Source organism: Palaemon carinicauda, chromosome 45 (assembly GCF_036898095.1).
Source record: "Palaemon carinicauda isolate YSFRI2023 chromosome 45, ASM3689809v2, whole genome shotgun sequence".
In the NCBI taxonomy this organism is placed as follows: Eukaryota; Metazoa; Arthropoda; class Malacostraca; order Decapoda; family Palaemonidae; genus Palaemon; species Palaemon carinicauda.
The window spans coordinates 20,137,227-20,152,114 of NC_090769.1; the positions used below are offsets into that span (position 1 = coordinate 20,137,227).

General features: G+C 41.8%; 1 protein-coding gene across 1 annotated transcript in view; it reads left to right on the forward strand.

The window, feature by feature from the left end:
* The window catches only part of per (period), a 173,909-nt gene that overhangs the window by 130,054 nt on the left and 28,967 nt on the right, over positions 1 to 14,888 (forward strand). The window contains exons 15-19 of the mRNA XM_068367075.1: positions 8,732 to 8,814; positions 10,238 to 10,325; positions 11,157 to 11,376; positions 11,821 to 11,984; positions 13,494 to 13,702. Of these exons, the coding sequence (XP_068223176.1) occupies positions 8,732 to 8,814; positions 10,238 to 10,325; positions 11,157 to 11,376; positions 11,821 to 11,984; positions 13,494 to 13,702 (764 nt within the window). The remainder of the gene's footprint in view (positions 1 to 8,731; positions 8,815 to 10,237; positions 10,326 to 11,156; positions 11,377 to 11,820; positions 11,985 to 13,493; positions 13,703 to 14,888) is intronic.

Sequence of the window (14,888 nt, forward strand, 5' to 3'; positions counted from 1 at the left end):
TCGCTGACTCGAGCTCCCGAGGCGAGAGCAAATAAAAATATAACTTTCTGAGTCAGATCCTTGAGGGGGCATGAATCGTTGTCCAAGTTGGAGGCGAAATGGAGCACCTTGTCTAGTGACCAGGAGATCGGTTTCGGAGGGGGTGCTGGGCGTAGGCGAGCACATGCTTTCGGCAGTTTGTTAAAGATGTCGCTGGACAGATCAATTTGGAAAGCGTATAGAATTGGTCTAGTCAAAGCCGATTTGCAGGTCGAAATCGTATTGGCTGCTAATCCTTGTCCATGAAGGTGAATGAAGAAGGACATGCAGAAATCAATGGTGATTTCTTTAGGATTTTTTGCTTTAACAAAGGAGACCCATTTCTTCCAGGATGATTCATATTGCCGTCTCGTGGATACGGTCTTGTATTCCTCTAGGAAGTCTAGACTTTTCTTCGAGATCCCAAACCTCTTCTTTGCGGCAAGGGAGAGAAAATCATGAGATGAAGGTCCTTGATTTTCGATGATGAAGCGAAGACAGTCGACTTCTGTACTTGTTGAGAGAGAACTGGGCCCGGGAGAGGGATCAGCTTGGGCTGCAGCTCCAGGACCAGGGGGTACCAGTTGCTCCGGGGCCACTTGGGAGCCACTAGGGCCGCTGTCCCTTTGAAGGTTCTCAGTTTGGAGAGGACTTTCAACAGAAGGTTGGTGGGAGGGAACAGGTATATCTTGGACCATCTGTTCCAGTCCAGTGACATGGCGTCCACCGCTTCTGCCTTGGGGTCCTCGTACGGGGCTACGTACAGAGGAAGTTGATTGTTGTCGCTCGTTGCAAAGAGATCTATCTGAAGTTCTGGGACTTGATGAGAGATGAAGGAGAATGATCTTGCGTCTAGAGACCATTCCGACTCTATCGGGTTTGTCCGAGATAGAGCATCCGCTGTCACGTTGCGGAATCCTTGTAGGTGAACTGCAGACAGGTGCCACTTCTTCTTCTCCGCCAGACGGAAGATTGGGAGAAGCACCTGATTTATCTGGGGCGATCTTGAGCCTTGGCGATTGAGACAACGAACTACCACCGAGTTGTCTAGGGTTAGACGGATGTGGATCGAGGGCGGCGGGGATAGCTTCTTCAGAGTAAGAAGGACCGCCATGGCCTCCAAGATGTTTATGTGGAACGTCTTGAATAGTGGAGACCAGGTCCCTTGAGCTTGTTTCAGGTGGGAGTGACCTCCCCAGCCCTCCAGTGAGGCATCCGTGTGGATGTTGAGTGAAGGAGGAGGGTGTTGGAGAGGAATGGACCTTTTCAGGGCCATTGCTTCCGACCACGGCTTTAGGAGGCGTCGAAGTCTGTTTGGAAGCCGTCTCTTGAGGTCTCTTCGAGCGATGGATGCCGATCGTCTCCAGACTCCCGCGGCATCCTTTAGCTGTGCACGAAGCACTGGGTTTGTCACTGAGGCGAATTGTAGAGAGCCTAGAACTCGTTCCTGCTGTCGTCTTGAAATGCGTTTGGATTTCAGTAGTCGCTTGACAGACCCTGCTATTTCCTTCCTTTTCTTCTGGGGAATGGAAAGGCGGTGTGACTGAAGATTCCAGTGGATTCCCAGCCACTGAAACTTCTGAGCTGGAGAGAGGCGAGATTTCTTCTCGTTGATCTTGAATCCCAGGTGTTCTAGGTACTGGGTAACTTCGTCGCAAGACTTTGTACACTCTTCGGGCGATGGAGCCCAGACTAGCCAGTCGTCGAGGTAGGCCATCACCTGGACGTTTCTTAGGCGGAGCTGTTGTACTATGGCGTCTGCCAGCTTCGTGAAGATCCGAGGGGCCACATTGAGGCCGAATGGCATGGCCCGGAAGGCGTAGCTTTTCCTTTGGAGTCGAAATCCTAGGTAGGAGGAAGCGTGATGGTTCATTGGAATGTGCCAATAGGCATCCGCCAGGTCTATAGAGACCGTGTAGGAACCTTGAGGCAGAAGGGTCCTTATTTGTTGAAGCGTCAGCATCTTGAATTTGTTGTTCTCTATGAACTTGTTGAGGGGGGATAAGTCCAGAATGACTCTGAGCTTGTCTGAGTCCTTCTTGGGAACGCAAAACAGTCTCCCTTGGAACCTGGTGGACTTTACCTTCCTTATCACCTTCTTGTTCAAGAGGTCTAGAACATATTCTTCCAGAATGGGGGTCGATTGTTGGAAGAACCGCTGGAAGATTGGGGGTGGTTGCACCCAACTCCAGCCTAGACCGTTCTTGATGATGCTGTGTGCCCAAGGATCGAAGGTCCAACGATCCTGGAATTGGCGGAGTCTTCCTCCCACCGGAAGCACTTCATTGCTTCTGGTGTCCCGAGGACTTGTTGCCTCGGCCGCTAGCTCCCTTTCCTCCTCTACCTCTGGAGGGACGACGAGAGGCGTCTCTGCTTGCACCCCTGGACGAGCCTCTACCTCTGGCATGAAAGGTAGTGGATGGCCGTTCAAAGGCAGGGGTGAAGACCGGTGACTGTGACAACACCGGTTGGGGGACCAATTGAAAGGTTTGTTGTGGTTGGGCAACCACTTGGGAGGTAGCGGGTCCCGGAAACTGACGTCTTTGTTGACGTTGCTGGGGTTTCGGTTTCTGAGGTTTCCTCTTAGGCTGAGGTCCATCGTCCTGAGAGGTTTTCCTTTTCCTGGACATGCCCCACTTGTGGAGAAGGTTCCTATTCTCCGTGGCGGCTCTGTCCGTTATTTCCTTGACAAGGTCCGAAGGAAACAGGTGCTTTCCCCAGATGTTGGAGGAAATCAGCCTCCGGGGTTCGTGTTTCACGGTGGCACCGACAAACACGAATTCACGACAGGCTCTACGAGCCTTTATGAAATGGTACAAGTCCTTCATTACCGTCAGTAAGTGGGATTTGGCCAGTACCATGTAGTGATCGGGTACTGCTGTGTCACAGGCCATAACTTCAAGTTGGACTTGATGAGAAAGAGACGCTGCAAGCCTCTCCTTCGTGTCTTGTTCCCGGCGAAGGAGGTGATCATTGAGCTTAGGGAGGTCTTCATTAAACTGACGTCCGGCAACGTCAGGATCGAGCCTACCCACAACGAAAGTATGTTGGACATCTTTCCATTGTCTAGTGTCAGGGGGCGTTACGATGGAGAAGGGTCTGCACTCCTCCAGTGCAGGGCAGGGTTTCCCTTCTTCCGCCGCCTTAAGGCATGCAGCCAAGGCCTTTTCCAAAAATGGAAGAATCGCAGTGTCGGGAGCGACATAAGTAGGATGCTTCTTGCTCAAGGCAGGAAGCTTAGAGCAGGTAAAGCCCCTGCTCTTAAATGCGGAGGCTAGCATAGCCTGGGCCTTTGCGAGATCGAACACTATCTCTTCCTTAGGTTCGGTCTCCTCCTTCGAGGCAGGTTCAGAACGAAGCCGGACGTAACAGTCCGGGTAGGCCTCGAAGCTTGGGAAGAATTCCACATCTTCCAACGGGACCGTGCCGATTTTGTCACTAACAAAGATCCTGCCGGTCGCAATAACCATATGCTCTGCATACCTCCACGGGTTGGCATGAGAGCAAGCTGGGAGATCCTTAACCGAGATCTTCTTCGGTTCTCTGGATCCAATCATAGACCTGATGGACTCCTGGTTCTCCTTCAGTCTGTCGTCCATGACAGCTCTAATCAGTCGGATCAGTTCTTGTGTAGAGGAAGAAGGATCCGGGGTCGTGGAGGTAGACGGAATGGACACATCCGTCGGTGTAGGAGTAGGCGGAGGGATGGACGAGGGAGTAGCTCCAATCTCCGACTCGGTGTATTCCACCTTGTCTTCGTCCTCTTCGGCTCCTTGAGCCATAAGCGTCTTCTCCGTGTCTTCCGAGACGTCAGAGATCTGTTCATCCTCTTCGGAATCTAGGCGACACTCGTGCATGGACTGAGCCATGACCACATCAGGTTCCACCGTAATTTGGACAGTGGGGATTGCTTCCTTTGGAACCACTGAATCAGGGGAGGCCTTAGGGAACAGCAGGGACCTCAGTTCTTCGGTGGCCAGGTACGGTCCAGTGGCATTCCTCTGAAAACCACGCACCCACTTGCGCAGTTTCTCACGAGCAATGTCTCTAACCTCCGCTGAGGGAGGGTTATGGAAGGCCTCAACTAGGTAGGCCTGGCAGACCGTACAATCCAGTGGATTCCAGAACTTCCAATCCCCTCTCTTGTCTGAGCAAGGGGCGTGAGTCCTGCACGCCGTATGTCCGTAAAACTGGGAGCGTTTCACGGCACAGTATGCGAAATCGCACTTCATCTGCTCCTCCTGTGGAAGAAAGAGAAAATGAGTATGGGGGAGTCATAGGAATGGCTCTTAATTTAAGTTAATATTAATCATTAATTTTAACTTATATAAGGTGTGATGCATAGAGAGTGAAACAGTAAAGGAGAACACGCTCCATGCATCTCGCCCGGCTGGTTACCATAGGCTTGGTCCTGGGATAATCCAAATGACCGAGATCATTGGATATAGTTTCCTAGGATTCCCATTATATTGGAACTCCATGGAAAGCCAAGGACAAGGTTGGGATCGAATTCATTCGGTTCCCAGATAAGAGCCAGAAGGTCTCATTAAGGGTAACTGCTTCTGGCAACCAGCCGTGCTAAGATGCACATAGCATGCTGGAAATAGAAGAATGCAAGAGACAGCATGATCACTAATAGAGCAGTACTAGGTACTGATCTTAGAAGCAAAGCAGCTTATCTATTTGCCAGGTAGGGCTATCTTAGTCTTATGATAGCTACAGAGAGGGGGTGCAAGTATTCTTGACGCCTCCGGGGTATCCGGCAAGCCGCCGGCACGCCGGAGCTCGCTCCAGCATAGATTCTGGCATTAGAACAGACAATTTTCAAAAGTCAGTTAGATACCAGGATGGCGGCCGCCGGCACAACGGCGGCACGCCGGCAGGGAGCGGCGGCTCCGGCAGCCGGAGGATGCCGGATTGGTGACTGGGGTAAGGATGGTACAGGTAGTATCGGGTTGCCGGCAGTATATGCCGGCACTCCGGAGATCGACCGGCAAGCGGACGATTAGATAGGAGTAGGAGAGCCGCCGGTAGTAGCCGGCGGCAGCCGGCAGTCCCTCGGAACACGGGGGGCTGGCGGCAAGGGTAGGGAAGTCACCAAGAGGCAGGTATTGCCGGCATAAGAGGCGGCAAGAGACCGGCACCCAGATAGATAGAGAGACAGGGGGAGGGGGGGAAGGATGCAGGAAGTACCTTCAGGGTTCCAGACATCCCTCCCCCTCCCTGAGGGGGTGTACCCATGATAGAGACAGGCTCTATCATCCATATGCAGGGGTCACTAGGGACCGGGAGCAGGTAGCCCAAGGGAGGACTAGGGAACACCCAAGATGGGGGGGGGGGGGAGACTCCCTTATGCAGAGCTACACTAGGAACTAACCTTATAGGACACTATGAAGGTATATGTACCAGAGCGGACTGCACAAGGAAGCTCGGGTAGCCCTACTCATCCACCCTAAGGAGGAGTTGTAGGACAGGGGACAGATGAGTATAAACTAACCTAAGCATAGGCTAGGCTATACAAGAGATAGGTGGGGAGGGAGAAGAGAGGGGTCTTCCCAGGAAGGGTTTCTGTACCAGAGCGGCCACAAAGGGAAGGGAGGACACTCCCTAACCTAAGATTAGGCTGATCGGCTAAAACGGTGCAAGAGTACAGTTTCAGCATGGAACGGAGAAACCTTCCTAACCCGACCTAGATCAGGGCTAAAAGTCCTGAACTAGGCAAGGAAGAAGACGTATCGCTATCGCAGGAAAGTCGCAGACTATCCTAGCCATAGAGGTAGGCTAGCCTAACCTCACTCTCAGACGCAATCCTAAAGGGGGTTCATTCCTTTAGGGAGGACTGAGAGGCGATATAATACTCTATTAGACAATGAATCCCTTTACTCAGAAAAGGGATCAAGGCTAATTAGAGGGAATGCCAAGGCAGGGGATGAAGGAAGCATATAGGGGTCCTAAGGTTAGGTTAGGCTAGTAAGAATCACTGACTAGCCTATCCCCTATATGGTCCCTGAAGGCGAAAACATTTGCATCACTAGTCAAAAGTATTGTAAAATAATAATGCCACTATCTTCATAACTTAGTCTAGGATCACTGATAAATCATGCATGAACACTTGTATATAGGCTCCTGGCCTGGGGGCTATAGTAGCCGACCGGTATGAGGTCAATCGATGACCGATAAAAAGCGTCTAAACACGAAATAAAAGTTCCTAGCTATGAAGACTAAATAAACTAATGTATTCGATTAGTATATAAGGCCGGAAGCGTTGTTGTGGCTAACTAAATAAGACATGCAAAACAACAGCGACGCCATAAAATGGCGGGTCCGGTAGAGGCACAGCTCTGCCACAAAACATCAATTATTTCGCAAAATAATATTTACTTTACGGCCAGAGCTTAATTAAACAATACTGGAACCTTGTACTCAACTTTCCAGAAGAAGGCGAGGCTGAAGGTAACGACATAGCGAAGATGCAAAACGATAAAGTTCACACAAGGGAAAATCCGTCTCAGTAGGGCAGCTACTAAACAAAGGATAAAGACGCTCGTGACGTCATTAGAGCAATGGCGTCCGTTTGTTTACGTCTCGAGTATCAGTAGTAGCCACGAGTGAGATTAGCTGTGGAACGGCTCCCAGCTATTCTCAGCCCTTACACACCGAAGCGTTAACTCTGTTCGGGGTGGAGATAGCTATGTGGCACGACCAGACATGCGTGTCCCCTGTTGTATTACGATGTCTTAAAGGGAAACCTTTGAGATACTCGCTCCAGAAGTTAGAATTCTGTGATAACCTGTGGTTAAATTCTCTGGGAATATCTTAGTAGTCTTATACCCAAGGAAGCTACCAAACAGGAACCTTCCATCAGGACGCCATGGCTTGAGCCCAAAAAGCTGAACAGTTACCACCACATTTGTTTTATTTCTGAATTTATAACAGAACAGTATGTAGAAAACATTAACTCCTTCATGAGCACAAATCAAAGGCTCATTATGTGCAAGTCAGCTCCTGTCAACATGCACTTAACAGCACATAATTTTTTTCACTTGTGAGGTGATTTGATTGATACTAGGATAGATAATGTTGTAGTTTTAGATCAGTGGGACTAGGTGTCGAAAACATTTCTATACTCAATTTTTTTTAATGAGACACATTTGCACTGACTCTCAGGGGTGCCCTTTTAGCTCGGAAAAGTTCCCTGCTAGCTGATTGGTTGGACAAGATAATTCTAACCAATCAGCTAGTAAGCAACTTTTCCGAGCTAAACGGACACCCCTGCGAGTCAGTGCAAATGCGCCTCATTGAAAAAGATTTAGTATAGTTATGTATTATGAGCATTTCTCCCCTAAGGGGTACTGAAATTGCATACAAAAAGCTCGGCTATTTTTTTTTTTGGTATTAGATAACTACAATATGATCATTCAACTTCTGTCAAAGTTTTATTTGAAAATGCTGTTAGCTGAAGATTATTGGATATAGTAATGGTATAAATTTGTTTTTCTATAACACCCTATTTGAACTATATGATTGTGTCATTATTTATATTTTTTATTTTAACTATTCTTTGTGCTAGTGTCCTGGATTCTACAAGTCTAAATCTACTTTGAATTGTAATTTAGAAAATTCCAAAGCGAAATATTATTATAAGTTGACATTTATAAAAGATAAAAAATCAATTCAACAGATGTCTTACTATAAATATCACAATCGTCTTTTGCATATCCTTTCCATACATAGAATTAACTACTTGACAGCATACAGCTGAATCATTCAATTTCCAACTTATGAGTAAAAGTTTGAGGAGAAAGATACTTTTATGTTGCATATGCTGCTTGATTACTATCTTTTTATATAATTTGTCTAATAGTATATTGTACAGAGACTAACTCTTTTTGTCCAAGTAACGAATATATGTAAGTGATTTGATTTTCTGTTAGTTACAGTTTTAATTTCTAACTGAATTGTTTCAACTGAAATTGTTTGCATTGAAGTTTTTTTTCCTGTATGATCCATTTTAATTTGGTAATGACAGTTCTGTACTGTCTTGATGTTTTTCATTAATTCCTCAGTGAATACATTTGTATCAATACTCTGTAATTTGTCTGAAAATAAAATATTTAAAGCTTTTAGAATACTGGATGCTCAAATCTTCTTAGTTTTGCTGTGAATTATTCTCATGATGTTTTGAATTTGGACAAAAATTGTCTCTGAATTTCAAATTGAATTCATATTTCCAGTATTTACTCACAAGATTTTTTTATCGTTGTACTCTGAAAATGATGTCATTAATGTGCCTGTAAATATGGATTAACTAATGTAATTAGGCAGCATTATATTATAAAATCACATGTCAGTAGAAAGCTTATTTTTCTAAAAGCATGTGAAAGTTTATTAGGACCAGTTGTTCATTGTTCAACTTAAGTTGGCTCCATTGTATAGCTGGGGTTTCCAAGATTTTGAGACATCAGATGAAAGGGTTTTCTTATGAAAATTAAACTTTTATTAATTAAAAAATAAATAATAGGTTTACCATAGCAATAGAATATATACAAAAACAAAAATGAATGAGGAAATTGTGATACACTGTACAGTTAAAATTTATGTGTTGCAAAGGTGTCTTATTGCAACGGGACTTTATCTCTACCATGCCTTTTTTTCACTATTAATGTATGATTATATTCATGAGTTTTATTTGTGCCTTTTACTCTTGCCACAGGTTTTTCCGGAGCCAACCAAAGACTGCTTCTTCCGATGAAAGTGGAGACAGTAAGATGGAGGTTTCGCATGGTAATAGTACTGGTAAGTCAGTCCGTCAATTTTTTTACTGACTTACTAAGTGGGGATTTTTTCAAAGATGTTTCATGGAATACTTGTTGGAATGTACCTTTGGTTTAAATATGTGAATATGTTTATTTAAGGGTTTTCTTTCATGTGTAAAATATCTGTTTAATTTTGTTTGTAAATCACACATCTTTGATCATGTTCCACAAGTCTATCATGACTATAAACGTAATCTTTAAGCCCAACCCGTTAGGCAATTGAAATTTGAGAACAATCTATTGGCTGGATTGGCTCAAACTCTCGGCCAAGTAAAGTTTTAGCAAAGTTTATTTGAACTGTATAGGTTAAATATTTCAAATTTTTTGATGATTTAAATTGGCTGTTGGCCGTCATTTTTTCGTAGTGTTTGTTTCTTCGTTTTTAGTGCAAATATTTCAGAATTAAAAGAGAACTGTTGATCTATTGATTCAATTGCCTCCCCATGATCACTATCCTGCAATAAATCCAATTGCCATTCTCACATTCTTCAGTCCTAGTGTGCTTTCGACTATGCACACAACGGCGAAATCCTGTAGGCAACGACTCAAGATATACTATATATTCTTTCGAAAGCTATACTTTACTGCCAAAGTTTTACGGCTAGTCAGAAAACTACAGACCCCATTTATTTTGATAATAGCTGTCACATTAGTAATTTAATAGAAAGAAACTTAAGTACTGTACATAGCATATGACAGAATAATCAAATGTTTAGAATTTTATTTCACAAGCAAAATTTACTTTAAACTAATTCTATGGACAAATAGACAGTTAGTTTCACAATTGCCCTCATGGTGATTTGTAAAGCTTACTTTTGAATGCTGTAAATTTTCCAACTATTGGTTCGTAAATTTAAAATACGAGATTACAGTAAACTGAAAGTACCATTCATATTTTAAAAACTTCATATAGCATTCTTTTATGCTAATTGTATTGTTTTTAACACCTTCATATGTGTTTCCCTTTGTCAAAAAAAAATTTTAAATTTCAAGTTTGATTTCAGTTATAAATATTTGACTTGGGTAGCTAGAATCAAGCCATGGTTGTATGTCAGCCTTTTAATTGTTTTTAAATTGTTTTATGAAGTTCAATCATAGTCATACCTTATTTTGAAAATAATACTGTACAGTGAAACCTCTAGATACGAAAGTTTCTGTATACGGAAAACTCATTTTACGCAACGACATACGAAGATTTTTTCGCCTCGTATTGCGGAAAAATACTCAGGATTCGAATCGAAATTCGCCAAAAATTAAAAAATCATGTTACATGTAAAATGCCTCTCTTTATACGAAAAAATCATTACGAAAGCCACTGTGGAACGAATTAATTTTGTATCCTGAGGTATTACTGTATTCTTAATTTTAAAAGCAGGTAGTCATCGTAGTATTATCTTTTTCAGGTGGCTCAAGAAATCATAAGCAGTCGCAGACAAATTCGCAGTCTCAGTCTTGCTCTGGGTCTGGCGACAACTATTGTGATAATACCAGGTTAGTTATTTGATTTTTCTGTTTTTTTAGGTGTCATATTGCATAACAAAATGAGTTTGTGGATTAGCTAGAATTCCTTTAGTCTAGCATGATGCAGAACAAGGTATTGGCAATTTTAGGCAAATTTTAATGGTTTCATTAGCTTCATAATGAAGTCTTTAATGTAGCATTTTTATATTTTATCATAGATCTAACCAGGTATAGGTACTGTTAAACTATTGGTATCAGGCTCTTTTCTCCAGCCTCATGAATTTTCTACTAACCTAACACATTCTAATGTTCCCTACCCTACCTTTTCTTTTGTAAATTGGTCTGTAGGTTTTAAATATCAAGTTTCTGAGTTGATAGATCTTGTTGTTATTCAGACCAAGCTCTAGAGATTCAAATCCTTCAGAACAATCTTTGATCCCTTCCCCCCAGTTTCTCAGACAATTATATTTTGTACAGTATTAACTTTGGGTTAAAAGAAGAATGATATAACATACAGTAGTTCATTTAAAATCAATTAATGTTAATATGTTGAGAGGTTATCGACAATGTGACCAAATTACCTGGCTCTCACCCTCTTGAACATTTCATGTTAATTACCTATAGCAAATGTTTTGATAGGTACAATGCAGAATAACCTTTTTAAATCCTTTCTTTAATGAGCTGTACTTGTGTTTGAAATCAAATTAGGAATTATCAATTAAGCTTTGGAGATTTTTTATGAGTTAAATGCTCATTTTCCATTGAGCAAGATGAATGTTGATTTTAAATCAGGTTGTTAAAACTTTTTTATGGTAGCAAACAAAATAAAAAAGATTATATCATTTCCTTTCCTTTGTTTAGACAATCAGACAGCACTGGAAATGGGAGTGGGAGTGGAGATACAGGAAGAACATCAAGTATTGGACGTTCGTATCGGCATGTTCAACTAACTGAGGAAGTGCTGTCAAGGCACAATGCAGATATGCAAAAGATATTTATGCAGCTGCAGCGGACTGGGGGAAAGGCGCCCAAGGATAAGCTGAAAAGTACTAAGAAGATAACAAAGAGACCTACTGAAAGGGTAATTAGCATAATACTATGTAATTTTTCAAATATTCATAATGTAAGACTTTTATGAACATTTATACTCAGGGTTTTTCTCACCCGTATACACCTTTTGTCTTTAAAATAGGGAAATGTCTTTAGGAGAGCTGGAATGCCTGTAATAAAAGTCATTTTAACTAGATCTTTTTTTGTATTTTATTGTCAACAGCAGTTATCAAGAGACAATTTGAACTAAGCTATATTTTTCATATATCCTGTGGTAGGTGTGCATTGAGTTACAATTTGTGTAGTATAATTTATCTTTGGGGTTTTGAAGTGATCGTGAATTTAGCTGTTACCTTTCTAGAATATCTAAAAGTTATGTGGATCCTTTTTGGTGAATATTTGTTTTGGAGAACAATGCCTTAATTACCACAGCCAGGATATATTATTGTTGAATATTTATCTTCTTTTTTTACAGCACCATGGAGTAAAGAGGCCAGCAACAGCTATGGATCATGAGTCACGTGCACACAAGCAAGCTTTTATCGCTCCTTCATCTGGAGAGTCATGTCAACCATTAAAACCACCTTCAATTGACATGTGGCATCGCACAGATAACACTGTATCAATACCACCTTGTGGGTGAGTATCCATGAAAAAAATATATATTTTTGCCTTTTGTATTTCATTAATACAAATCATTGCCTAACTAAAGCTTGTCATTTTGGTGTGAAGAAACAACGTATGAATGAACTGCTGTGGACTAGGAATTTATTAAGATGATTTTGTTCTCAAGGTTACTGAGGAACTGTTTTTTAATTTACTTTCATCCCTGTTAGAGAGAAGTCGGGAGACAACCTTGGTGTAAGGTGATGTAAGTGTTGTCTTTTTAGGGAATGTATGTATGGTTGTAAGTAAGATCCAGATGCTTTCCTGTGGAACCTTAAAGTAATGATTGTTTTGAAATGATGAGATTAAATATTTACCCTGCTAGTGATCACTTCAGGACTGATATGAAAGATATATCATGAGTGGGAGATGTTCCTGAAGTAGGATGGGAATTCGGACTGGAGGGTTTAACTTGAAAAAGAGGTCAATTCCAGATTCATTGATCATAAGGATCGTATAGAGTGATGTACCAATGGTTAAAAGTCATAGAACAGCATAGCATTGATTGTACTTGAGTCCATAGAGATGAGTCACATTTAGTTGAATTACAGGACTGTGCCTCTGTATTTAACCCTTATAACCCCAAAGGACGTACTGGTACGTTTCACAAAACTCATCCCTTTACCCCCATGGACGTACCGGTATGTCCTTGCAAAAAAATGCTATAAATTTTTTTTTTTCATATTTTTGATAATTTTTTGAGAAAATTCAGGCATTTTCCAAGAGAATAAGACCAACCTGACCTCTCTATGACAAAAATTAAGGCTATTAGAGCAATTTAAAAAAAATATACTGCAAAATGTGCTGGGGAAAAAATAACCCCTTGGGGGTTAAGGGTTGGAAATTTTCAAAGAGCCTGGGGGTAAAAGGGTTAATGAAGAGATAACAGCATTGGTAACAGCTGGGTAACTTGCCTTAAAAAATAAAGAGCATTAAGGACAGAATGTTTGTAATATGCTATGACTCCAATAATACATTAGACTCGTGAGAATTTTACAGTACAGTAATAGCCTCCACGAAGTAGTTCAGTAGCTCGAGCAGTTCTCAGAAGCTTGAGCAGTTCTCTTATATTTCTTGTCGGCAAAAAACTGTTCATGTGTTCCTCTTGTGGAATTTGTGGTAATGAGGTAGCAAACATGATATCACTCTATGGAAAGAGTTCTCTTCTCCAATATGAAGAAATCTATTAAGTTTTATATTTAGAATAAGTGGTAAGGTAGATGGCTATCTCCCTTCCTCACCAACAATATGAAATACAATAGTATCAAGGATAGTAATTAATCCTTACCTAAAAATTATCTTTCTAGTAACCAACAATTTAGATGGTAGGGTTTTTTTGCAAGAAAAAGTGAAAACTTATTCTCATTTAGTTGTATTATATTGCATATTGTCCAAAGGATATTCTGCGTTTTTTCCATGTACCTGTGTTTGCAAATGAGAATGAATATCATGCTAAAAGTCGACTATATTCTTTTGTTTTAGGGATAGTGGCCCATCCACTGAACCCAATATTGGCCGCACCAGCAGGTTGGCAGCTCCACCGTTCCCTAGTCTTGTCCCAGGATTTTATTTACCAACAAGCTCACCTAACTTGTCTTCTCTACCCTCCATGGATACTATGACAATTCCTCAACCACCTGGCCCAACTATAGTTATGCAGCACCAGCAACCAACATTTTTACAACCACAAGGTAGGTGACCTTATTTCTGGGTCGACCTGTGACGCCTGGTGAAAAGGGTCCTTCTTTACACTTTTCTGATATAATGGAAGGGTTTATATCAGAAAAGTGTAAAGAAGGACCCTTTTCACCGAGCATCACAGGTCTCTCCCCAGAAATAGATTTTTCCTTCATCAAAATCCCTTTTTGTTTGGTAGATGAGACTCCATCAGATATTATGTTTTCACTAACATTTAAGGTTGTTTCAAAAAAGTAATTTTAAACTATTGTCTGGTGTTTAAGTAAATTGTGAATATCTGCAGCTCATATAGTTCAAGGTACCAAGATGCTTTCAAATGGCTAATGTATTGTGGAAGTACATACATACATATACCAAAGGCACTTCCCCCAATTTTGGGGGATAGCCGACATCAACAAATGAAACAAAACAAAAAAGGGGACCTCTACTCTCTACGTTCCTCCAGCCTAACCAGGGACTCAACCGAGTTCAGCTGGTACTGCTAGGTTGCCACAGCCCAACCTCCCAGTAGGAAGTAAATACTACATGTCTTTTGGTATTTACTGGTAATGGAAAGTATTATCCCTGTATTTGTGTCTCTTGTGATTTTGTGAACTAGAAAAACTATAAAATAACTAATTGCACACTCCTTAATCAAAAAAGAAGTTGAAGATACAGATATATATAAATATTAATGACAATTCTTAATTCCCCAAATCTCAGTTAATTCATTGATATCAGCTATGGACATTTTCCATACGTTCTAATAAAACAGGCTGTAAAAACTTCACTTGAGGTGAAATCAAGTTCTAATAAAACAGGCTGTAAAAACTTCACTTGATTTCACCTATTCCAAAATGATTATAGATACAAATGTTAACACAGAAATATGAAAATGCAACCAAGGGAGAAGTAGGAGTAGGGTATTTATTAATCGTAAATGATTACGCCTATACACAAAATATCCATGGACCTACTGATTTTATACTGGTATTTTATACTGCTTCCTCCGATGCCTTAGATGACCGCGGAGGTAGCAGTAGTAGGGGATTCAGCATTATGAAGCTTCATCTGTGGTGGATAACGGGGGAGGGTGGGCTGTGGCACCCTAGCAGTACCAGCTGAACTCGGTTGAGTCCCTTGTTAGGCTGGGAGGAACATAGAGAGTAGAGGTCCCCTTTTTTGTTTTTGTTTCATTTG